The 24,468-nt window shown below is 49.2% G+C and overlaps 11 protein-coding genes across 11 annotated transcripts; 5 read left to right on the forward strand and 6 right to left on the reverse strand.

The window, feature by feature from the left end:
• Positions 1–84: 84 nt before the first annotated feature.
• Positions 85–790, forward strand: LTR84_012600 (uncharacterized protein; the record flags this gene model as incomplete). The annotated part of the gene is made up of 2 exons (XM_064856119.1): positions 85–366; positions 425–790. 2 exons carry the CDS (start codon positions 85–87, stop codon positions 788–790), a joined length of 648 nt encoding a protein of 215 aa, XP_064708019.1.
• A 781-nt stretch (positions 791–1,571) lies between these two features.
• Positions 1,572–2,738, reverse strand: LTR84_012601 (uncharacterized protein; the record flags this gene model as incomplete). Its single annotated transcript, XM_064856120.1, has 1 exon — positions 1,572–2,738. The coding sequence occupies one exon, from the start codon at positions 2,736–2,738 to the stop codon at positions 1,572–1,574; it is 1,167 nt and encodes a 388-aa protein (XP_064708020.1).
• A 913-nt stretch (positions 2,739–3,651) lies between these two features.
• LTR84_012602 (uncharacterized protein) lies at positions 3,652–4,555 on the reverse strand (the record flags this gene model as incomplete). The annotated part of the gene is made up of 2 exons (XM_064856121.1): positions 3,652–4,410; positions 4,469–4,555. The coding sequence occupies 2 exons, from the start codon at positions 4,553–4,555 to the stop codon at positions 3,652–3,654; spliced, it is 846 nt and encodes a 281-aa protein (XP_064708021.1).
• A 544-nt stretch (positions 4,556–5,099) lies between these two features.
• Positions 5,100–7,367, reverse strand: LTR84_012603 (uncharacterized protein; the record flags this gene model as incomplete). The annotated part of the gene is made up of 1 exon (XM_064856122.1): positions 5,100–7,367. The coding sequence occupies one exon, from the start codon at positions 7,365–7,367 to the stop codon at positions 5,100–5,102; it is 2,268 nt and encodes a 755-aa protein (XP_064708022.1).
• Positions 7,368–8,300: 933 nt separating this feature from the next.
• On the reverse strand, positions 8,301–8,886 carry LTR84_012604 (uncharacterized protein; the record flags this gene model as incomplete). The annotated part of the gene is made up of 2 exons (XM_064856123.1): positions 8,301–8,774; positions 8,878–8,886. 2 exons carry the CDS (start codon positions 8,884–8,886, stop codon positions 8,301–8,303), a joined length of 483 nt encoding a protein of 160 aa, XP_064708023.1.
• A 402-nt stretch (positions 8,887–9,288) lies between these two features.
• LTR84_012605 (uncharacterized protein) lies at positions 9,289–10,943 on the forward strand (the record flags this gene model as incomplete). Its single annotated transcript, XM_064856124.1, has 2 exons — positions 9,289–9,988; positions 10,042–10,943. The coding sequence occupies 2 exons, from the start codon at positions 9,289–9,291 to the stop codon at positions 10,941–10,943; spliced, it is 1,602 nt and encodes a 533-aa protein (XP_064708024.1).
• A 31-nt stretch (positions 10,944–10,974) lies between these two features.
• On the reverse strand, positions 10,975–12,867 carry LTR84_012606 (uncharacterized protein; the record flags this gene model as incomplete). The annotated part of the gene is made up of 4 exons (XM_064856125.1): positions 10,975–11,122; positions 11,183–11,834; positions 11,897–12,095; positions 12,154–12,867. The coding sequence occupies 4 exons, from the start codon at positions 12,865–12,867 to the stop codon at positions 10,975–10,977; spliced, it is 1,713 nt and encodes a 570-aa protein (XP_064708025.1).
• Positions 12,868–14,228: 1,361 nt separating this feature from the next.
• On the reverse strand, positions 14,229–15,275 carry LTR84_012607 (uncharacterized protein; the record flags this gene model as incomplete). The annotated part of the gene is made up of 1 exon (XM_064856126.1): positions 14,229–15,275. The coding sequence occupies one exon, from the start codon at positions 15,273–15,275 to the stop codon at positions 14,229–14,231; it is 1,047 nt and encodes a 348-aa protein (XP_064708026.1).
• An 853-nt stretch (positions 15,276–16,128) lies between these two features.
• On the forward strand, positions 16,129–17,772 carry LTR84_012608 (uncharacterized protein; the record flags this gene model as incomplete). The annotated part of the gene is made up of 1 exon (XM_064856127.1): positions 16,129–17,772. One exon carries the CDS (start codon positions 16,129–16,131, stop codon positions 17,770–17,772), a length of 1,644 nt encoding a protein of 547 aa, XP_064708027.1.
• Positions 17,773–18,403: 631 nt separating this feature from the next.
• On the forward strand, positions 18,404–20,182 carry LTR84_012609 (uncharacterized protein; the record flags this gene model as incomplete). Its single annotated transcript, XM_064856128.1, has 1 exon — positions 18,404–20,182. The coding sequence occupies one exon, from the start codon at positions 18,404–18,406 to the stop codon at positions 20,180–20,182; it is 1,779 nt and encodes a 592-aa protein (XP_064708028.1).
• Positions 20,183–21,376: 1,194 nt separating this feature from the next.
• LTR84_012610 (uncharacterized protein) lies at positions 21,377–22,480 on the forward strand (the record flags this gene model as incomplete). Its single annotated transcript, XM_064856129.1, has 3 exons — positions 21,377–21,453; positions 21,509–21,595; positions 21,649–22,480. The coding sequence occupies 3 exons, from the start codon at positions 21,377–21,379 to the stop codon at positions 22,478–22,480; spliced, it is 996 nt and encodes a 331-aa protein (XP_064708029.1).
• Positions 22,481–24,468: the final 1,988 nt, after the last annotated feature.

The following is a 24,468-nucleotide window of genomic DNA, read 5'->3' on the forward strand; positions in this document are numbered from 1 at the left end:
GTGATTCTAAACACCGCCCTCAACTGTAATATACAACATTTGGAATAGGAACGAACCCTCTACCACATATTCCCGATGAGTAACATGTCACAGACACCTTGTCGACTTTTGTTCCGAGCTTCTCGGCCGCTCCAACGACAGCACGATCCAAGCACCTTCTTTCAAGCTTGCCGAGCAATCACCACTCAATCACTTCCTCAATCGACGAGACCAAGGCTGGTGAACATTGTCCGCAATCCGGTACCTCAATCATCCCGGAGCTTTTCCAATACATCAGCTGTAAGAGCCACTGTGGTTCTTCAGAACCCACGTACCGACGACGATGGCGCTGATATGTCTATCGAAATATCAGAGCGAGCGGCAAAGGTATGTTGTTGCGACCACGAGATGTACGCATGTTCGGCCCACTAATATATCTGTACAGCGCCTGAAGCAGATCACGAGCACACCTACACGGAAAAACACACTGATTTCATCTCCGCCGTCTGCAGACTCCCACCTCCGCGTGACAGTCACCTCTGGTGGTTGCCACGGCTTCCAATACTTGATGTCCCTGGAGGACAGCTCGAAGATAGATCAAGAAGAAGACACGGTGTTCGCCATTGAGCCATCAGAAGGTGCCGACGACAAAGGCAAGGCCGAGGTCGTTATGGATCTCCCTTCGCTAGAATTGCTCAAGGGTAGCACGGTCGACTTCACGACCGAGTTGATCGGCAGTCAATTCAAGATTGTCGGCAATCCAAGAGCGAAAAGCAGTTGCGGATGTGGGACGAGCTTTGACATAGAGTGAAACTCTTGGTCATGTTGTCAGCTCTGCTTGAGTTGAATACTTTGAAATGTGCTATTGTCATGGTGAAGCTGATGATCAGCACTGATATATCAACCGCAGTCGATCAGGCCCACCCGTCTAGTCAGAGCTGGACTGCTCATGTATACTTTGAGCCTCCCAGACTTCCGGTCCCCAATTCCGGTCAGATGCAATCTCGTCTCACCCCCCCAATACTGTTCGCTTTGTCTACCCGTAACGAGACAACGAAGGATGTTTGGATGTATTCGTGTGGTGATCCTGTCCTGTGGCATCGCATGCTGTGCAGTGCTAGGCGTTTCATTCATCTTGCGAAGCAACAAGCTGTCAGACGCAAGCAGACATGAATGAACAACTTCAGTCTTAACAGTGTGCTTCATGCCACGCATTTGGACATTGCAGTTGAAATGAAAGCTCGAGAATTGCTGTCTATGCTTGACATCCGATTCATCTTGCAGTAATGGGAGACGATCTCCAGCACAAATATCCTCCGAAGAAGTGCTTAAGCCTAGTGCGCAAGTGCTTTGGTGTCAGAGCATGCTTTGTACACATTATGTGACTTGGTGATGACTCTACGGACCACCTTCTAGTTGTCAGACACGCGCAAGATGATAATATTGAGAAGCATATAAGTGGGTTGCTCGTCATTTGAGTCCCCTAATTCCAGATGAAACTCCGGTAACATCTCTTATCCCGAGCGGTCTAGTTCTTGGAAGATCTAAAATACAGTCAACCATCATTGAACATATAACAATGTCTTGAGCACTCAAATGGTCGGAGTTGAGTCATCGATTTGAACACTAAACGCCTTTGTTGCCATACCATAACTTGACTTAACGGCCTCGCTACCGTAGACTCTCATTTCCTTCTCATACTCCGCAGTCACACCTGGTGCATACCCACCAGCCTCATGCAACAACCGGCCAAGTAACGCCGAATCTCTCACAGCAGTATTTGCTCCAATCCCGCCCGCGGGCGTCATTGAGTGGACCGCGTCGCCAATGAGCCCGACACGGGGTTCATTGGGCCACTCAGGAACACCAGTGGGTGTTGAACATGTGATTTTCCAGAACGCCGCTTCGTGCTCGTTCATCTGGTCGAACAGAGGCTTGAAGCGAGGATTCCAGTCTTTCGTCAATGATTTTGCAATGTCGGCTGCTCCCTTCCCGACAATCGTGTAGTCGTCGTTGGGTGCCTTGATCACCCCCGGGATGCCGATCATAGTCCAGCCAAACTCGACATTCTCGTCATCCATATCGTTGGGACGCACATTGGTGATGATGGACAATCGACCATCGGGATTTGCCGTATCCACGACCCTGAACACACCTTCACCGAGCGATTTGAATGCCGAAGTCGGAGCCTGGCCATGTATACCCCTGGCCCCTAGATCATAGACCTTGAGCCGCCCACCAGACACCTGCTTGGCAATGGTGGACTTGAGCCCGTCACCAGCAACAAGCAGGGAGCCTTCCACCGATTTGGACCCATCCGCGAACACGGCCCGAACCCCGTCCTCCGTCAGCTCATAGCCCTTGACATGCTTATTGAAGTGCAGGAACTCTTCGCAACCCTCAAGGAACAGCCGCCTCATCTCTCCCCTCGCGATCCCGACGATCTTTCCGTCCCGCGAACCGAGACTCTCCGTTTTCTCCTCGTAAGACACCCCCGTGATGGCGTCGAAGCCGACGAACCCGCTCCCGCCTGTTTTCCCACAGCGGTCCCAGAAACGCTGGAATGCAGAAGGGCCGAGGACTGCCTCGATCGCGTCCAGTCCCTCGGACGACAACCGGAGTCGGTATCCCTGCCCGCGGAAGCTGAGTGAAGCGTCGCGCTCGAAGATCTGGAATGGGATCTTGGATCGTAGAAGCGACTGTGCCAAGAGGAGGGATGCCAGCCCGGCGCCGGAGATGAGTACTGGTTTTTGAGCCATTGTTGTGATACTGACGGTGTTGGACGTGAGGTCAAGCGGCACGATGCGAGTATCGGCGTGTCAGCATGTGGTGGTCAAGATAAATTCAGATGTAAAAATAGAGGGTCGTTTTGCGGATTTATCGTTGTATGGGTGAATCGCGAGAGGGGGGCGGCGGACAGAAAAGCAGAGGGTGAATCTACCTGGACACCTACCTAGAGTCTGGAAGATGATGGCATAGGAAAGGCTGAGTTTCGTATAGAGTCTACATTGGCACACTTCATCATACTCACGGCGACTACTCACGTAGTAATCGATGTGGGCGAATTTCTAAGCGCAAAGGACCAATTATTTGAAAGTGAAGTTGATGGCATCATCCATGCCGTCAGCTGTACGAGATCGGATCTGGGCCTCAAAGTCCGGTGCCTTCTCACTCCGAACCCGGTGCAATATCAACTTCTTTGTCATACTCTTGAAGATGGAGGCTACCCACTCGCGAATATTGTCATTAGCCTTCCAAGGTGTCGTAGGCTTCAGGCAGTCAGTCCTTGTTTCCGCTCTCTGTATTTGTAATATGCAAAACATGGGTCTCGTGCGATACCTGATAGTGAGTGTTCTCAGTAGTAGAGCCAAGATCTAGGTTCCAAAGTGGTCAAAATGACCATATCAGAATTCGAGGTCAGAAGGGACTCTTTAGACCATGTTACACTCTGGAAGAGGATGATTGCTCATTTTCTCAATTAGACTTGGTTCGAATTGCAAGCACATTACAAAGAACTCAAAGAGGACAAGCCAGATTCCTTCACATCCAACAGCTTCAAAAGGAGGGTATCTTATCACTCTTCTAGAGGATCTCCCAACCTTGAAACAGCTGTAGGGTTAGGCATACGCCGAGAAACTATCAATGCCCTCTGAATGTACCTTTCCAATCGCCTCAATCCACTATTTCCGGAAGCAGATCGTCCCAACCAAATCCTTCAGGAGTCGGAGGCTGTGACTGGGAATCCTTATCGTTTCTCGCCAATGCTCTGCGCGTTGCCGGTTTAGCTTTGGGCTCGATGATGATCTGCGCTGATGGCGGACCATCGTACCAGCTAGTCGAGTGGGTGGGCCCGCTGGTGGTGTCCTTGGGCCCGGGCGGTGGCCGCTCGTCTAAATGCTCTGATGTATATAGTGGCTCGCCGCAACCTTCATCGTCGATATGCATCGCTTTTGGCACACTGGTGATCCAGATTCTGCTCTCATTGACCAGGCGCAGAAGCTCAGCGAAGAGTAATTCATCGTCATGTTGAAGCTGCTGAACCTCTGCAGGTGCATTCCCTGTAGTATCACCATCCCCCAGCCTTGTTCGACCATCCGGAGATGTTTGTGCAGGCATTTGCTGTGGAACATCGCTCGCCATGCGCTTCACCGTGTCGGCAACCTGACGCACCTGCTTCTCGAACATGATCAGTCGTCTTCTGCGTTTCCGTGTCTCATCGTGTGCCTTAACTCGCACCGTGGCGCCGCCAATGATTTCCTCTGCGTAGCCTTCGCTGAACCCCACGTTTTTGAATGCCGACTTGAATGCACTAATGTGAGAATCCGACGGGGTGTTGGTCGCAAACGGACTGGATTCAGCGCTGACTTTCGTAAGCAAATCGAGACATGTTGCCATCAACTCGACCACCAAATTCGTATAGCGAGTTTTGACCTATCAGAAACGATAAGCGTGCGGCCTTATGTTTTGATCGTGAGTGGGGACACCTTACATGTGCAGTTTCTGCATCGGTCTTTGCGGCTGTTGGTGTTGAAGCATTCTTTGTCGACCTCAACACGCGGCCGTTAGGAACCGCCATGAGTAATAATATTGCAACCCTCAGATACTAGACGCCAGTCAAACTTGATTTGCGCAGCGCTTCGCACAAAGGAAGAGGGGTTTCTCCCTAAGAAGTGTAGTGTTCGTGCGTGTCGCGTGAATGAACTTGGTAGATGAGAAGTAAGAGCAAACAAAGACAAAATATGAAAACTTGCAAGCAAACGAAAAGAGTTTCTTTGTAGAAGACTGTTTCAGGTCAACGAATGTGACCCTCATTGAACCCTGATGTACAATTAACTCAGGCTGCTTGAGTGACATTTCGATGAACCATCAGAGTATTTCTTCTTGGAAATAGTTGTCCTTTCAAGTAGAAGTGAGCCATGAAACTTGATCTTGCCTAAGAGAGAGAAGTGACGAAGAACGCTGTCATCCACGTGGTGAGACACGCACCTCTCTTCAATCTCCACAGTCTTTGCCCACTCGCCTTGCATGATATTTTGAGATCAGTATAGCGATACTCGAAGTCGGCATATTGTACACCTCAAGCACGGAACATGCCTTCCTCAATTCGAGATTTTGGCAGATCATGTTGTCCTTCCTGCTCGACTCATAGGACCCCAGTTCTCTCGGGGATTTACCTGGTATCTCACGAGTTTGCCACGGCCTGCATCCTTGCCAAGCGCTTGATCAAAGATGATCTTAAGCTTGCTGGGTGTGATATCGTCCGGAGTCTCCTTCGAACCATTCGAAATGGAGTTAGAATTTTCGACGATTGCTTGGTCTCCACTCATTGCGTCCGCCTGGTTTGGGGTTTCTTTAGGAGCAGTAGAATCCTCCTCTTTCTCATTCTCCAGACGATACAACATTCCTTGCAAGACTGTTTTCAGATCCTCTTTCGACTCACATCTTTCGATCTGTGCTTTGCTACTGTCCTTGAGTTCTGATACCAACAGCCTTTCTGTACCACGAAGCCTGGCCAAGATGTTCCATCCTGGAGTTCCTTTCTTGACCGCGCCTTCTTTTATCGGAGCCTTGGTCCGCATATACTCTCGTACGACCTCCCAGATGACGTCGAAAGGAGCGTTTGTCTTCATACTTCCTGGTTTACAATGAGATCGTGTAACACGGTAGCCAAGGCCTCGAAGTGCGCCTCGAAACAGATCTTCAGGGGGCGTCATGCAATGTATGACTTTAGCCAATAACGTTGGCATGATGAAGAATGGGGCGGGATCAACCAACGCTGGCGAAATCCGAGGAATGATGCGTGCATCTGGAGACCCGATTGAATTCTGCGTAGTCACATGACTCTCATTTCCATTCACATGTTCTGGTTGAGGTGTAAAGTCCTCCTCTAGCGCCATAGACAACATTCCTTGGAGACGATCGGTAGTGCCGTAAACAGACTTGTCAAGGCTGGGGATTCTTTCAACCATTCGCTTCACAAAATGAGAGTTATGCAGCGGCCCAGCCCACATGGGTCCTGTTATATGGGTCTTGCTGCCGCAGTGATCGCAATTTGGAGCTGCAGATGGCCCTTGTGCAGATGAATACTTGTAAAACGTATCGCCATTTTTAGCTGTCTGTTTTTGATTGCGCAGATAGGGTTGTGTCGTCCAGGATCCACAACCATGGCCACAGCTGTAGACAATCATTGTTGTTCCTGGAAGTAGTTTGACCTCTTGTGGCTTTTTATGAATTCGGACGAATAGTCGTGCATAGTAGTCGATGGAGAGCGAGAGCAGTGGTTCAATGGCAATGCCATATCTTGCTGCTGATACGGCAATCCCATTGAGAATCAACCGCAAGCCCGTCTCATGGGAATGCGGACCTCTCGTGGGAATTCCGCCATACAAAGCATAGGTTTTTTCAGGGTATCCAGCCGAGGCGAAAACCCCAGCGTCCGTGCAAGTTACACAGAGCATGCCACCATCCTGAAGGGCTTGTAGGCTGGCATCGAAAAATGGAGCAGCTGTGCCGTATGGGTCGAGATCAACAACGTCAAAGCGATGTACGTACCCTTCCTGTTGCCTGATGCTCTCATTGCCGACTTTGCTGTACATAAAAGCCCGAGCATCTGCCAGATTCGAATGGACCCTTCCCTTGACTTCGTTGTGATCAATATTGAGCTCAATGCTTTTCACAGCTTCAGGAGACAGGTCGTTTGCAACTATATTCGTGGCGAATGGGATCTCTTTCGCATAACGAAGCGCACGGAGTCCAGTAGCAGATAACGCATCGAGTATGGTGAAGGGTGTCGGGCGTGAAGGGGCAGTCAGTGGCTGTGATGTCTGCCTCAGTGCCTGCACCCCTGGTAGAGGTACTTCAATATTCTGACCGTCGCTGGCGTCTGCTTTGGGTAGCACAGAGTCTTCGCCACCATTTAATTGCGCAACCGGGAGATCATCCTCTGCGTCCGGAACTTGGTCGACTTTGGGTCTTTTTGAACCGTCGGTGGCATGCTCGGTGATAGTTTCGTCCTCGGCATCATCGACTTTACGCTTTCGATGATTTTCCTGCACTGAAATTGGTTCTTGGTTGTTCTGTGCAACCCCACTTGTCGCCGCGTGCTGCTTCTTTCGCTTGCTTCTGTGGGGCTTTTGGTTGCTACGAGCTGATTTCTGTAATATAGCACCTTCCCCATAGATGGTAATTGCGAGAACAGTCAGATCCCGATTGAATTGCTGAATAGGATTGTAGAAGACTGCTTGGTTGCCTTCATCGTTGTTTTTGACCTGTTTCGAGAGTATCTGTACTGGTTCGCTCTCGGCTCCATATGGTGCGAGTACTGACGCCAATCCTTCCCGAACGCTTCGGTATTTCTTGCCGTTAATTGCGACGATATCGACAGCCATGGTGTACGGAGCTGTCCGGGTAGTGAATTGCTTGCTGGCTCTGAAAAGACTTGCAACGACAGTTCTAAAAAGAAGCGGTCTCGCGTGTTGACCGAGACACAATGCGCAATTAGAGTACGAAAAAGATGAAAGTTTCATGGATGATCTCCCCTGACTCCGCCGTTGAGACAAAATCCAAAGAAATTGATTGTCGATAGCAGATGTCGATGAAATGGATTCGAGTCTGGAAACTTTTTACAACACTTGATGCCAAGCCTCGACCTGTTTTCGGTTTCAAATGACGACAATTCCTCACGCAAGGACAGGCCACTCTATGCTGAATTCTACATGGTGCGATCTCACCGGAATAATAGGTGTAAACAGGTTCAACTAACTGTCGCTAGCAACAAGCATTGTTGCTACAGTATCTACCTAGGTATCGTACAGAAGACATATTCACCAGGCTATCAAAGAAGACATTCGAGGGGAGTGCGACACAATAAACCTTCATGCATCCGCTATGTTCTCTCCAGAACACGCGGAGTAGCTGCACTATTGAGAGACACTCCATCATGTTGATACTAGTCACACCATCTCGGTTTCGGCCCTCGGAGACGAGGCATCCCTCACAGGGCGTTTCGCGGTCGAATTCCGCGTGGGCTTGTGTGCTTGTGTCGCTGGCAGTTTTTACAGCGTCAGTCCGAGAGCGACCTTGGAAATTTCCTTGGATTCGGATAGGTATGAGTTGCAGGTTTTAGCATCTCAAGAGCTTCGAACTCTGTTAATGGAAAATGCCAAGAGGCCGTGCAGTATGTGGCACCGGTTTGACTGGAACCACGGCAGTTCCCACACAAGACAATGCCATCGCCAATGCAGGTCCTCTCATGCTGATTTGAATTCTCCAGGTGGGATGACAGCCTTTGAATGGAGGAGTAGAACATCGTATGTGAATCATCATTGATGTTCGGCAGCCGCTTGGCTCTTACAACCAGGCATACATCCAGTCGGTTGTAGCGGGTCGTAATAGTCCTCGTCATCTGTCACGTCGCTGTCTTGATCCTCTGGGACGAGTTTTGTATTCTCAGCCACGGCATCATCCGTTTCAAGCGCAGGCTTTTCTTCGTCTCCAGCTGGCGCAAATGCATTCTTGAATCCTCCCTTCTTAAACCCACCACCGCCAGAAGAGCTCTTCACTGTGGTGCCCAATTTGATTTGCATCAATGGACCCTTTTCCTCTTTTTTAGGTTGAACCTGTCTCTGCATCTCTTTCATGTCTTTCAATCGCTTCTTATGCTGGTGATCGTAGGATGACTGATGCGCTTCGAACTCATTCATCCGACTGTAGCCTTTCTGACATAGTGAACAGAAGAAGGCGCTGCGTGCTTGCTTCGCAGACTGTGTGTTGGCTGGAGGAAGGGTAAATCCTCGCTGCAAAAAGTTCATCTAGTCAATACTGTCGACACAAGGGAAGCAGAGCGAAGGCGCAGGCATGCGAAGGACGTCAGTCACGAAAGTCGAGCATCAGACTCACCGGTCCCATTACGACGATGGTGCTCTTGAGAGGACGTGTCAGTCAAGATCATGTAACTGCTTCTGCTGTAGCATTGGTCGATATATTTCTAGAGGTTAGAAATGGAACACATGATAGATACAGGCTTTGGAGTTGGAGGCCGAATCTCAATCGCGCCGCGCCGCGCCAAGTCCCGCACGTGATCACACCCAGTTCAAATGACGGTCAATCCATGTCAAATTCTGCCATCCACTTGAAGCAACCGCCCCTTTTCTATCTGGGACAATTCAGCAAGCAAGGCTAGAGCCAGGAGTGTTTCAGATTTCGAGCATATAAATTTCGAACAAAGACAGTTTCTTTTGGTTTTTCACACCGATGTTCATCCGAAATACCAGGCCGACACTCTAGCTCATCCTCACCTGCTCTCCAGATATGGCACATTTCACTTATTTCAAAAGCCCGGAATTTCTCCGAGTTTCGCTTCTCCTGTTCATCAATGTAGTTCACAGCAAATGGCGACAATATGTTAACGAGGTCGTCCCGGCGCCTTATCTCGATGAGGTCTTCCATGTTCCTCAAGTCCAAGCATATTGGTATGGAAAATGGTCGCAATGGGATCCGAAAATCACCACTCCTCCGGGGCTTTATGGCTTTTCTTACCTCATTAATTCTTTCCGGGGTTATATGGACCCGACAATGAAGCCGACCACTGATGAGTGGAGATACGTCAATGCTGTACTGCTCTACATGGTTCTCATCGTCTTGTATATTCTGGTGGCAGTAGGCAAGAGAACAGTTGTGTCGGACAATGTGCTGCAGCGGGAGTTCAACATCATTCTGTTTCCACTACTATTCTTCTTTTCGGCCTTATTCTACACGGATCTCTTCAGCGTCTTCACAGTTGTCCTCGCTCAGACAGTTTGGACGGCAGGATTGTCTACTGATGGCTGGAAGAAGTTCCTGTTCCAGACACTCCATCTTGTGGCTGGCTTGTTGTCTCTTTCTGCCCGCCAGACCAATATCTTCTGGGTTGCTGTCTACCTGGGTGGATTACAAGCGGTGGCCACCATTAAGACGAAAGTCGGTGTTGAAAAACTCCATGATCCACCAATTTCTCAAGCATCTTTCCAAGGTTTGCTATCTCCTTGCCATTTTCTCAAAACCAACAGCTAACCACGATGCCAGACTTTTCGATAACAAGCCTCTCGCTTGTACAATCGGCTATACCAATTCTGCCTCGAATCCTACTTGATCTATGGCCTCAGATATGCCTTCTTGGTTCATTCGCCGGATTCGTGACATGGAATGGTGGCGTAGTGCTAGGTGACAAAGGCAACCACATCGCAACCATTCACCTGACCCAAATGCTGTATATCTGGCCATTGATCATTTTCTTCTCATGGCCGGTAATATTACCTCTATTTTCCGACCTCGCGGCTTTGCGGCGCCGATTGCCAAAGCTCATCACCACCGCTACAGCTTTGGCGATCATGTTTAATATCGTTCACTTCAACACCATTGTCCATCCATTCACCTTGGCCGACAATCGCCACTATGTGTTCTACGTCTTCGCTCTCTTGAGAAGACATTGGATTATCAAATATGCGGTCATTCCAGTTTACTACATCTGTGGTTGGCTAGTTCTGACCGCTCTTGGTGGTGCTCCGGAATCTCAACCCGACCAGAAGACTATTCGAATTCTTCACAGTGCCGATACTGTCAGCGTGAGCGATGTGTTGGTATGGCTTCTTGCGACTTCTCTGTCCCTGGTAACTGCACCGCTTGTTGAGCCAAGGTACTTTATCGTGCCTTGGCTTATGTGGCGATTAGCTGTTCCCGAACACCAGCCTCAGTCGAAGGCACAGCAAAAGTTTTCCCAGCTTGAGAAAGGTAAAAGCACAAGAGGAAAACAAGATTCACAGTCTACTTTTGTTCTACAGACGGCATTAACCACGTTGGCTGGGTATTCGGCATATATCGAGCTAGCGTGGTATCTCACGATTAATATCGTGACAGGCTACATCTTCTTGTACAAAGGATTTGAGTGGCCCCAGGAACCAGGAAATGTTCAAAGGTTCATGTGGTAACCTGTGCTACTTTTGGTGCATCAGACGAACATCAGACAGCAACCACGCTTCCCATTCTCATCACAGCCGCAACTTCATCATCAATTAAAGGTCCATGGTATTCTTTCCGGCCCCGAATGTAATACCAGATGATGCTGAAGATGATCACTCCGCCAGTCACAACCACAGAGTAGTTCATCCTTTTATCAAGAGTAAGCATGGTCTCGAATAGTGGGCTCTCTGGGGGATGTGCAACTTACGTCGAATAAGTTACGGGCAGATCAGGCGGCCATACACTCCAAAAAATCACGAAAATCATGTATACACAAGCATAGGCGTTGTTAAGCGTTCCAAACAGCCCGGGAACACGGAAAGGCCCCCACACCAAAGTTGTCTGCGCAACAGACAAGCGACGGTCATGACGTGCAGGAGTATTTGCAGGTCCATCAGAATCCACTTCTGTGGGATTCTCACCCTTTTGGTTCGGGTCCAGTGGTTTTTTCGACGGGTTCGAACTACTTTCGTCGGTGACTGGAATTCCCGGCGTATCCTGCTGATGAGGGGCGATATGCCCCTTGATTCGGTGGTATAGCAAGAGCGCTGCCGGCAAGAAATACGAACAATAGAATCCGGTAATGGTCAGGGAAATGACATCGTTGAAGGCTGTTGAAGAGCCGATGTAAATGAGATTGAGCACAGCTGCGATGGTTGTGACAACTCCCACGGCAACAATTGGGATTCGCTTTTGGTGGGAAACCTTGCTGATTACTGTCGACCACGGAGTACCCTTATCGCGTGCGAATGACCAAGTCATCCTGGATGCGGTTGTGATGATTCCTGTTGCGCATGCCCATGTCAGGGCAAGAACAATGGCACCCATGGCCGTCGCTCCTGCCGTAGACTTGACACTATCTAAAGTCATCGTCAGTTGCTATGAAATACCGATAGCTCGAGACACAGTCTGTCATGCCTACCTTTGAAGATCTGAATGAAAGGGTAGCCCGTGGCGGTCTCGAGTACCGATTCCACATCACCCAAGCAGAACAAAATCGTTAGCATCATTGTGAAACCCACGAGTCCATTGATGAGCATGCTGCAGAGAATGGCTCGAGGAATGTTCGTTGCTGCCCTTTCGACTTCTTCAGCAAGATGGACAGATGCGTCTGCGCCAACCTAGGGTGACGAACTTGTTAGCCTCAGCCTCGGCAGGATCCAAGCTCATAAAACGTACGAAGGTCGCAACATTCCCTAGAAATCCCACACAGTATGATAAACCCTGCGTTGGCCATCCACCTTCATTCAGACTGGTGGTGAAAACAAAATGCGCCGAGTTGTGAGGTGCATACGCCCATAGCAGTGATATGACAACAATGAATCCAGCAATATGGAATACTATAATGAAAATCTCGAATCTAGGTAGCATTCCTGGGATCACCACATTGATAAAAATGGCGACGGCGATCACCATCCACGCAAGAAGTGTTCCATGCCACCTTTCCGCGACATAATCCGGATAGTCGAGGATTATCAGACCTTGCAAAATTGTTCCGGCGAAGATAGTCTCTGTCGCGACAGTTGCAATCCAGGCCAGGGAGGTCAACCAGCCGACAATGTAGCTGCTGAATACTTTGTACTTTGGTGGCGCCAGCATATAAACCCAGTAATATTGGCCCCCAGCAATCGGTGCAAGTGAGGCCAACTCGCAAACGACAGTGTAAACAGAGAACGTTGACGACCATGCAATGATGAATCCGTAGACAAGGCCAGCAGGACCGCCATTGTCGAAGCCTTGGCTGAACAGTGCGAGGACAGTCTCCCAGGTGATCAACTCACAAACAGCAAAACCGAAAAGAGACCAAAATCCAAAACGTCGCTTGAGGACCTGTTTCTTGCCTAGCAAGGCAAGGGTGTTGCTATCGGCATCTCGAGATGTGGATGGACCCATGATGCTTCGGGGAAGTCGCACGATGAAGCCAGTTCAAGAACACCGGTGCAATGTAAGGAGTCGATACTTAATCCACGGATACCCTAATATGAACCACGAGAGATGTATATATTCGACGATTCAAATCTTTGCTTAGTGACAGAGTCACCTGCACGTTCAGCAGATACAGATCGTGCTGGATTGCTCAATTGAGGAGATTGTTCCGAGCTTTTGGACTTCAGAAGCTTAGGACGACCTTGTCAGTGCGGGGAGCGATTCTTTACTGTCAACGAAATTGCGCAAACGAACCAGATGGCAAAAGGGTAGCTAATCGTTAGACAGTCACGCGCACTCACTGTACAGCTTGGTTTTTTGCCCTGCCTACGTGGGACTGGCGTACCCGTGCTTCTTTCGTATGGAGTCAGCAGGAGCTCATTGGAGGCAGGGGTCTACCGGCGCACAACCAGATGATGGCATCCTGGTTTGTGGATGGAGTTGAAGGAGAATGGGAAGTGTCGATCTTATCCAGCCGCCACCACCATCATGCCTGACGTGGCTTGCCAGTAGCCCTGACTGAAGCTTTTGCCGAGGCCATTTCCAAGGTTACAATTGGTGAAGGAAAGAGCTTAAGAGGCTTATCTGGAGAGGCTCCTTCCCTTGCGGATACGAGCAGGCACCTCAAGAAGTCAGATCATTCCAAGCCTCTTCGAGCGTTCTCAAATTGTAAACTGAAGGCGGAGAACAGCGCAGCTCTGCAACATTGCCACGTCAATCATTATTCTCATCCTGCTTCCTTACGTGGTCTACCAATGCCGCTCGTGCGACACGTTATTTTGGCATACTATGCCGATTCAAGCGCACCAGAGTCGACGGCTAGACTTTCCTATCGAGTCTCCTTGACTGGCTAGTGTTGCAGGCGAAGCAGTGCGCGTACGCTCACCGGATTAATGAGACCACGCCGCAGCGATGTCTACGCCAAACCATCCTGGCTCCTTTGGACCAAGTGCTACCTTAATCCAGAACAATTTCAGCATGTGCCAATATATTTGCTCTCGGTGGAAATGCTTTTCGTGCGGTACGATTCCATTCCTGAAATATAGGATCCAATCGCATGATTACATGAAATTCATTGACAAGCCGACTTGAAAGGATTACCTCAATTCAACTTATTCTAAGAATTCAAGAGGAAGAATTCAAGAGGAAGAATTCAAGAGGAAGAATTCAATATTTATGGTTCTTCGACTAGTATGTTGGAACAAGTTGATGCGTACACATCTCAATGCATGGTTGACTACCTCTAATGAACGCGGTTCGCTGCTCATCTGGCTGCTATTGACCCACCCCATGCTGCCTATGAGACATTCGAAGCTGTTACCTCACCATCAGAATGGTGAACTTACTAAAGGCTGACGCTTCTTTGAGAAATCGGCCTTTGAATAATATTCCTGTGCGCCGTCGTGAAGAGGCACAGGTGTTTGAGCCATCTTCTTGGGGTCGAGAGGGTACGACAGAGGGCTTCTCTCCGGTTTTATGTGCTTGTATTGTCCCTCTAGCATATCCCTCGTTTCCACAAGACACCAAGTCAAGAGATACGCGACCTCTTTGGGCATGTCGTCCCTTACCAATATGGCAAAATCTGAGAAGTCTAGAGTTGGCAAATCATGCTGCAAGTTGCTCCACCACCCAGCTGGCAAATGATTTCTCCCTAGACCAACTGACTTCTGCAGACTTACTAACGCCTGCTCTTCAGCAGCCAGTGGGACAAGCTTGTTCGATTCAACAAGCCCTCGCCACCATGGCGTCATGATGGCTTCTTGAAGCAGTGCATCGGCCTCTCCAGATTCAACCAAGGCCACGCATTGCTCTGGTCTGTGTCTTGTGAAGATTTTTCCACCCCAAGATTCAATGGTAGCTTTCGAGATACCATGAGCATTGAGATATTCGTTTGCAATGTATCCAATTGGGTTCGTCCCATCATTGGTCGAGGTAACAAGTCTAATTGCTGGCTTCCGTGTCCGCAGATCTTCAATGCTGTTGATATTGTACTTTGGGTGAACGGCTAGCACCATTCGATCGTTTTGTGGAAGTACTCCAATCGCACGAAGATGTGGCATAGCCTTTTGAAAGCCACTCTCGCCAGTGAGCATCTTACTCAAGAGACCAGTGGGCGTACAAATGGCAAGGTCCACGGCTCCCTCATTGAGTTGCTTCAATCCATCCAGTCCTCCATCACGCAAGCTCCAAATGCCTGTTCGTGTCCCAGGCCCTGCCCGGTCGCAAAACTCCTGTGTGAGCCATGCACAAATGCGATGAAAATTAGCACCACCCCAGTCTCCCATGAAGTTGAGAGTATAAGAGCGGTCGAGCCTTGGCTCTCCTCGCTCATCCATGGAGAGGCCATCGACCTGTGCTACCAATTCTGCGACCATTCTGTTGCTATTGTGTTGAATCAATCGCCTTCTTTTCAGTACTTTTCCAACTGACACGAAAGATGGTTACCACAAAAGATACTAGTAGTCATCTGGCTTCAGGGACATAGCGTCCGCCCTGTACCCTTCCGGCCGTGGTATGTCTCAGGTGGGGAAAGCTCGGAACGACGGTCCCGTGGATGTCTGGTTGACGGACGATGCCAAACTGATTGGTCGCACAACTTCCGAACATGGAGCTTTTGATGGAGTCGAATGAGCTTCATAAAGGGACATCGCCTGAGAATAGCCGTGTCTGGGCCCATAAGGTCTATTCCCCGACCGCGATGGTATTCAGAAGAGGTTAGCACGCTCCCGGTGGGGCGGCATCATGTGCTTGCCACAATTCTCCTTGGGCGAAGAACACGCTCCTCTCGGAACTACCGTCCCACAACGGTGCCATCGTAATGCAAAGAAACATACATGTCGCGAAAAGGACCCCGATCACTCGCTCTTGTCTAAGGCGGATATCCAGCTATAACTTAGGTGGTTGATTGGAAATCACAGCCCACTTCCCACAATCATCTCTGTGAGATCGTGCCGAATCGGAAGGACTCCGACCAAGCCCTCGCAAAGTTTACCAATCCATGGCTAGTGCTTCAGTACCCCAGGTTGCTTAATTTATGCATGAGAGCTTGAGTGCTTTAGTTCAGGTGCACATATAGAGGCTGGAGCATGGATATCGGCATGCCGGAAGCAATTTCAGAAACATTCTGCTGATCAACTAGCATTTCCTCAATTTGTGTCTTATAACAAGTCAATCACAATTCATCACTTCTCTCACAGGCTTTCCTGAGCCGACGATACACTCGCTAATATGACTGAACAAACCCTCACTGCGACTGAGAAGGCCGAAACCACCACCGTCGAACGAGTGGGTGGTCGACCACAAGATCATGGTGACTCAATTAACATCCAGGAAAAGGTGACCAGAACCGTATTCCTCTTCTCTGCATTTATTGCCTTGAGTGCAGCCATTGGCAATTTTGACAACAACTACGGTGGTACTGTCTTGTTGATGGGACCATTTAACACCGCGTTTGGACATTGTGCTGAAGTTCCTGATCCTTCTGGCTCTCTGGTAATGATGTGCAGACTGTCGGCTTTGCAGCAGTCCTTGACGAGTCTCACATCGCTATTCACCGCGGTGGGCTCGGCTCTGTCCAGTGTAACAGGAACATACATTGGTCGCCGTGGAACCATCCAGTTCGGAGCATTTTTGGTGTTGATCGGTGCTGCCGGAATGCTGGGTACATCTTCAAACTATCTAAATTACATGGTGTGCAAATGCATCGGCGGCACAGGTCTTGGGTTTCTCTACAGTGGTACCATTGTATATGGTGTGGAGTGTATGCCACCACATAAACGGGGAATGCTTCTCGGACTGTTCTCAATCGGTCTTGGTGCCGGTAGTGCACTCGCTGCTGGCGTCTGTGCTGGATCAGCTGGAATTCAAAGTAATTGGGCCTGGAAAACTCCTATCGCATGCCAGATACCTCTCTCCATCGCACTGGCCGCTGGTATCATGCTCTTTCCGGAGTCTCCACGTTGGCTACTCATCAAGAACAAAGAGAATACTGCACGCATCGCCTTAGGGAGATTCTCCCACCAGGAACCGAACTCTCACTCTGTGGATACCCAAGTTCGAGAAATGCAAACCTATCTAGAATTCGAGAAGGTTATGGCTTCGACGACATCCTGGATGGAAATGTTCCACAAGACGAATATTCGTCGTACTCTTATCTCTGCTTTCCTGCTGATGATACCGGCCTTAGCAGGAACTTTCTTCATCATCCCATATACGGCCGTGTTTCTCGGGGGCCTCGGAATCTCAAACCCTTTCCTGATCACAGCCATCATCAATCTATGTATATTTGCTGGATCTCTCTTTGCAGGCTTCACCGCGGAATACTTCGGCCGCAGGCTCTCCCTCCTGCTCGGGTTGTCGATCATGGGAGCCTCCATGTTGATCTTTTCTGCCGTCAGTTCTGGTTTAGGCACTCAAGCCAAGGTGACGCAAAACGTCCTGGTGGCTTTTTTGTGCATCTGGTGTTTTGTCTTTGCCAGTTGCGCGTCGCCAGCCATCTGGGTCGCCTCCGCCGAGATGCATTCTGTACGGCTCCGAACCCATGGTCAGGCCCTGTCACTCTTCATGAACTCCATCTTCGCCTTTGGCGCACAATTCTGGACTCCCTACATGATCAATCCCGAGTACGGAAATATGGGCACCAATGTGGGCTACTTCTACTTTGGACTTCTCTTTGTGATTCTGATCATCGCCATCTTATTCGTCCCGGAGACTGGTCGTTTGAAATTAGAGCAAATTGACGACTACTTCGCATCAGGTGTTCCAGCTTGGAAGACGTCTCTCAAACGAAATAAAGAGATCGCAGAGCAGAATATACTCGATGTGAGCACAGAGGAGCACGATTCGAAGCAGGTTCAGCTTGAGGATGAATAGTACGTGAGGATCTATGAACAAAGGTCGCAAAACGTGGAACACTTCGATCAAATTGTAATCTCTTTGAGAAAGCTGTGAAAGGACGAATATCTACAGTCTGAATCTTGATAGCTGGTAGCGAGATAGTTGCCTTCATTCGTTGTTCATGCTCAAATCGGTCTTCATTGACCACTTATCACACCTTAGCAAAGGACCCTGTTGTTGACAATCTCGAAATAATTGGCCGTCTTCTGAACTACTCGTTACCATGCAATTATATGCTAACTAGTCCTCATAATCGAATGCAAGATCGGTGTATGGCACCGAGCACGCCATGCCTGAATTGACACTGGGATCCACGTTGTTATGTGGAGATCTACAGAGTGCCCCTGCGTGCCTTGCAAAGCTGTTCCCCAGAAATATCTGCTGACTATGGTGCATACATGCACAAACCTCGGGTAGGCTCGAGAGAATTGGTTTGATGCTCCACACGGGCCGTGGTTCGCATTTGGGATATCGGAGCAAGGTCCGGGTGGTCCGAATGTACCAAACATTCCGGCGGGGACGAGTCAAACACTATCTCCCACAAGCATTTCTCGCACGCCGTCCGCAGAGATGGACGGTGGGCCCCGCAAGGCTACGACGTCTCGTCATGCTCTTGACCTCGACGCCAGGCAGGGAATCCAGATTGCCCGTAGCCCATGCTTTTGGTTCAATTGAAACAGCAATAAAAGACACTGGTATCCTGGGAAGCCACTGGGAAGCCCGGAAAATTGAAGGCTCCATGGCTTCAACTACACACAGTCGCTCTAAGTGCGCAAGCACTTCATCTGCGCTCAGACGTTCGACGGTTGTCCAGACAACTCATGGACCCGTGCAAGGATTCTTGGAGGACGGGATGCAAAAGTTCCTGGGAATTCCATATGCAGCACCACCAGTGGGTGGCTTACGATGGCACCCACCAGTGCCGCCTGCCTCGTGGCAGGAGCCTCTTGAGGCAGTGAGCTTTGGACCTATCTGTGCTCAGACCTCAACGTGCTTTCCAGGGTTCGGTTCTACCAGCTGCAATGAGGATTGCCTTTATCTGAACGCTTTCACGCCAGAAATCCAGGAATCGGAAGATAGTCGGGAGCAAAGGAGGCCGGTTATGGTGTTCATTCACGGTGGCGGCTTTGCGTGCGGGTCTAGTAATGATTACAATCCCGTCAGCCTTGTCAACGATGGGCAAGTCGTGTTCGTGTCGCTCAATTATCGTGTCGGTGTTTTCGGGTTCTTCTCTCATCCGGCAATCAACGCTGAAGACCATCCAGCGGGTAATTATGGGATTATGGACCAGCAACTGGCTCTTGAATGGATTCGTGAGAACATCGAGCAATTTGGTGGGGACGGAGATAAAATCACAGTATTCGGAGAGTCGGCTGGAGGAGCGAGTATCCTAGCACATGTTGCAGCCCCGAGCTCTCGCGGGCTGTTTCATAAGGTAATCATCGAGAGTGGAGGTGCACCGCCAACTATGCCATATCCAACGATCGAAAAGCTAGAGAGTCTGGGAATTTCGCTTGCTCACGCAGCTGGTTGTACAGAACAGACACCAGAGAAGTTGAGGTTGATCTCAGCCAAAGACTTATTGGAGGCGAATGAAGTAGAGGATGGTCAGTTCGGCATTGGCAAATTCCCTTTCGGACTGATGGAGGATGGAGTGATTGTAGTCAAAGATTTGCGAGACAGGTTTTTGAGAGGCGAGTTCAACAGGATACCTATGATAATCGGTGTCAATAAAGATGAATTCACCTGGTTTCAGGCAATGATGGAATGGCGCTCAGGAAAAGTTGTCTCTGCCGAAGCATATCCCGAAACTGTCAGTGCGACCATTGAGTTACTCAATAAACTGCACTTGAATGGGGTGATAGTACCACAGAGTGCGATTCCTCAAGTGTTGAAGATGTATCCCATTGAAGCTCATGGCAGTGCGAGCAGGGCACTTGCAGCGGTGGTTGGTGATGCAGGGCTTATTTCCACCGCTGGGCGACGTGCAACAAGAGTGCTGGCGAAGCATTGTCCAGAAGTGTTTGCATATGAGTTCGATGTCCCTGATACGCCCTGTCCATGGCCGGAAGTATCATTTCCATATGGCTCAGCACACACATTGGAATTGCCTTACATATTTCCAGGTTTCTGTGGGGCGAGCGGCAAAGCAACACCCCTGAGCAGGTCGCAGCAGGTGCTGGCAAGGCAGATGGTCCAATATTGGACCACATTCGCTCGATACTCCACGCCTAATGACCCTGAATTGTCACAAGATATGCCTCAGTGGAAAACATACCATGCTCAAGATGACAACATTATGCTCCTCCAAGCATCAGAGCCTAGCAAGATGGTCGATGGCTGGGGGGAAAGACACAACTCTGATTTCTGGGATGCTTTCTATTAATATAGGCTTCCACAGGCCATAGCTTGTTGCGTGCATTAGCATTTAATACCTAGGTATTTTGTATCAGTGTAACAAAGCCGAGAAGACAGGGTAACGACTTGACTCTGTAGATGTAAGATGTAGTCCAAGGAGAACATGGTGGATCTGCACCTCTTCGTTGATAGGAGCTATTATCTGTCGTTGGATTTCTGCACAGAGAGTATATTCCCCTACGACAATCACTTCTTCTGGACAAGGCTGTCGTCAAGAATGACATTATCACCCCTCAGTACTCTCGGATCGTGTTCCGATTAGTCAGATCCTGCATGGTTCAGCCTTGCCTAGGATTGACCTTCTTCCTGAGTTTTGGTCGATCGCGCAATTGATAAGCCCAATGATCACCAATGTTCTTAGATATTGCTCTCTCTGTGCTCTTCAGAACATGTGAAAGGTACTCTGAGGCGCTCATGCCTTTGGAACTGCTAGTAGAGGAATTTCGCCGTACGAATAAGATATGGCCTGACACCTAGAGCACGTAGCACGTAGCCGCACTAGGCACCAGCATAATATATTGTTTGCGAAGGACTGAACGGTGTATTATTGAATTCATTGGATCTGGATGATACCCCATCGCAACGATTTACCTTTCGCGTCAGATCGCTCAATGTTTCAGTGTTACAGTCACACCACGTCATACAATGGTGATCGTGAGTGTAGTTTGCGAACAATACCCACAACTATGCACATCGACAGAGATACTTTAGAGCCAGGAATATTCTAGAACGAAGACATTAATGTCTGCCTACAAGTTGCCATGAAACTTGAACTCGGGCACTCGACATGTGAAAACTAGACGGTTAACCCGAACTCGTATCTCGTAAAAGTCTTGATGATGACGTTGAGGGGGTGGCGCAGGAGCACACTAGCCACATTAGCCACACATGATGATGGCTGAGGGGTCGAGTTTTTCCACTTCTCAGGCGGGGGAGGAGAGGAAAGAGCTAGGATGACGTATCGACATTTGTAGTGTGATATCGCATTGATCGACCGTCCCTGCGCTCACTGGTAGTTTCGCGACTTCCTTCAGGCGACTTTTGTTTCACTATATAGTACTATTCACCAAAACGCTTCTTTCTTCCTGACTTTTCCTCATTACTCCTCAAATATTCAATCACCATCTTCCAACCTCCTCATCTTCATTCAAGTCAACACAATATGTCGACCACCGTCCACGTCAAGGGAATCTCCCACGAGACGACCGAGAAGGAAGTGAAGGACTTCTTCAGCTTTTGGTAGGTTTCTTTGTCCTTGAAGCAGAAAACAAACACTGATACTAATAACCTTCAGTGGCAAGATCACATCGATCTCGGTCACTCCAGAGTCTGGTGCAGCTGACGCAACAAAGTCAGCAACCGTGACCTTCGAGAAAGAAACGTGAGTTCAAACCCACAATTACTTAACCGATTAAACCACTAACGTGTGTCCAGTGCCGCAAAGACTGCTCTTCTACTGGATAACACCCAGCTGGGCAAGTCTCAAGTCCACGTCACGACCGCAAATACTCTCGACGACGTTGCCAGCCAAGCGGGAGCACCCGTCTCCTCTTCCACAGGCGAAGACCACGATGTGGCACAGGAAGACAAGCCACGTTCAAGAATCGTTGCGGAATATCTTGCTCATGGCTATACTATCTCCGACAATGTCATCTCAAAAGCCATCGCCCTTGACTCGAAACATGGTTTCAGTACAAAATTCACCAATGCTCTGAACAACTTTGACAACAAGTACAAGGCGACCGACAAGGCAAAGTCTGTTGATACCAAATACGGCGTATCAGACAAGGCGCTAGGTGCATGGGGCGGGTTGACCAGCTATTTTGAGAAAGCTTTGGGTACACCCACTGGCCAAAAGGTCAGAGATTTCTACGTTCAAGGCGAGAAGCAGGTTACCGATGTGCACTCCGAAGCCAGAAGACTCGCAGATCTCAAGACCGGAAAACAGAATCAACCAGAGGCTGTTCCAGGCACCGACAAGACAGTCTGCAAGTGTGGCGGTTCAGAAGGCGTTTGTGGATGTGCTCCAGGTCATTGCAGCTGTGCTCGCTGTGCAAAGAGTGACAATACAGGAAGCTTCCAGCCCGAGCCTGTCAAGGGAACCGATAAGACTGTTTGCAAATGTGGCGGTTCAGAAGGGTCCTGCCCTTGTCCAGCGGGCCATTGTGCATGCGCCAACTGTGCAAAGAGCAGCTCGGGTGCCACAACGGAGGCAAAGGAAGCCGCACAGGCAAGCGGGCAACAATTGCCAGCAGGCAGCGTTTAAAGGATTACATTCATCAATCCAGCTTTGCCTTTCAATGCCTTGAGATCAGATTATGCGAGGTCTGAAATAACTCATTGGGCAATACTTCTCAGTTCTGTTTTAGTTTAGCGAATCAGGTTCCCACAATAAATCAGCTTGACCCAAGTAGATTCAGATGTTTTGTCGCCATTAGCGATCAAACTCCAAATCAACCTCGTAGTACTCTTCCTCTTTGAATGAATTGCACCTCTTATAACAACCCAAGCTCTACTTGGTGCAGAATCTCGTGAATAGTACCGTGGAATTTAAAGTTCTCTACGCTTCCTCGGTCCAACAAGCATCTTTACCTTGTTAGTGCTTGAATTACCTGCATATCAATAGGTATGCTTCTTTGAACGAGATGTGGACCCTCTTGGCGCTTGTTGCACCTGGGGGCAAAAGATCTTACAATCATGTATTGATGGACATCACAGGCGACTCATCCATGGTCACCCTTCTTCAGGTGCGTATGAAGCCGATACTGCATCTGCCTCCTGCCGTCTCTGTATCTCTCGGCGAGGCTGACAAGCATCAGCTGTGCTGTAGCGGCTGCTGATCACACAGTTTACTGGCTTGGTGCCCAGGTGCTCTCAAATGCTTTATGCTCGTATCTACCACAGCGGGGAGATGCAGTCTTCAATGCAGCTTGAACGCTAGATCATGCAATTCAACAACCAATCAATTTCCGATGCTCGTTGTACCTTTCTGCTTCGTGTAATTGTGGCAAACTTAGGATTGAAAGCGTTGACACCCCCATCATGGCGGCATTGGGAAGCTGTCAAGTGAATGCTTGTCACTCTCCGTGGAGTTCCTCCACCTACTTCTCCCTGGGTATTGCCCTGAGTCTTGTAGTTGGGTGGAGATCATCAAGGTGTTTCCTTTCGGTCTGTCACTTGCATTGACATTCACGGGGATTTCATGTCGTCGGCTTTGATGCCCTGCGACAGTTCGGATACCAGCCTCAAGTAATGGAGTCCGTTACTTCTGAGCCGTCCCTTGGTCGGTGATGTTGAGGATAGGACTACCCACTGCGTTGAGCGAGTAGGGCGGATTGGAGAAATGCCGCAAAACATTCAACTTATTGAGTGAAGGAGCGCAATCCAGAACAACATATATATACTACCTTGTTTGATGTTGAGAGTTCCGACCCGGCTGATAGAATACGGATTCTGGTGTTGAGCAAGCCTGTGGCTTCGACACGATTCTAGCTGAGAGATCATGAGAACGAAATCTGAGTAAGGCGGGGAGAAAGGACAGCTCTAGACATACCATAACACGAAAATATTTTGAATGGGCATTTGGAAGGCTTCTTAGCCATGACTGAAGCTGGCTTCCCGAAGAACCGAAGAGCCATGCGCTGCGCTGCCGCCATTGATGACAACTGGACCGATGAAGAGCTTCATCTCGCAGCACTCGCTCGTTCGAAGCCATCCTGGGTCATGGAACCTCTGAAGTATACAACAGAACTCCGCATTCTCAGCGTAATCAGATGAACTGCACGCCAGGCATTAATACCACGTCATGGCAACCATTCCACCACCGGCACGAAGACAGTAACAGCGCACAGCGACCGCCTCCCCCACAACATCCTCAATCGTCACTACCTACGCCCAGGGAGACGGGGCTTCAAAAGTTGGGGGAGCACTCACGATAGTCTCTACCAATCATCGATGGAGATCCATAGATTCTCAGGCATCTTTGTTAGAACAATGTGCTCCTTGTTTTGTCCAGGGCATGTTTGGATGGGTCGGGCCTTGCCTTTGACCTGACAAGCTCGATTCATTGTTGTCAACTGGTAACAATGACTGCTCAAGCTGAGCGCTGGTGCTCCATTGCTGTAGGCATGCAGTATAAATACAGTTGATATGAAGAGGAGGGTCATTTCGACGTGCTTGAATGTTCAATACCATTTCACTTGCAAGAGAATAATAAAAGCTAAAACAAAAACAGCTTGAGTCAAAACCTCTTGT

This window comes from Exophiala bonariae, assembly GCF_035927105.1.
Source record: "Exophiala bonariae strain CCFEE 5792 chromosome Unknown scaffold_8, whole genome shotgun sequence".
In the NCBI taxonomy this organism is placed as follows: domain Eukaryota; kingdom Fungi; phylum Ascomycota; class Eurotiomycetes; order Chaetothyriales; family Herpotrichiellaceae; genus Exophiala; species Exophiala bonariae.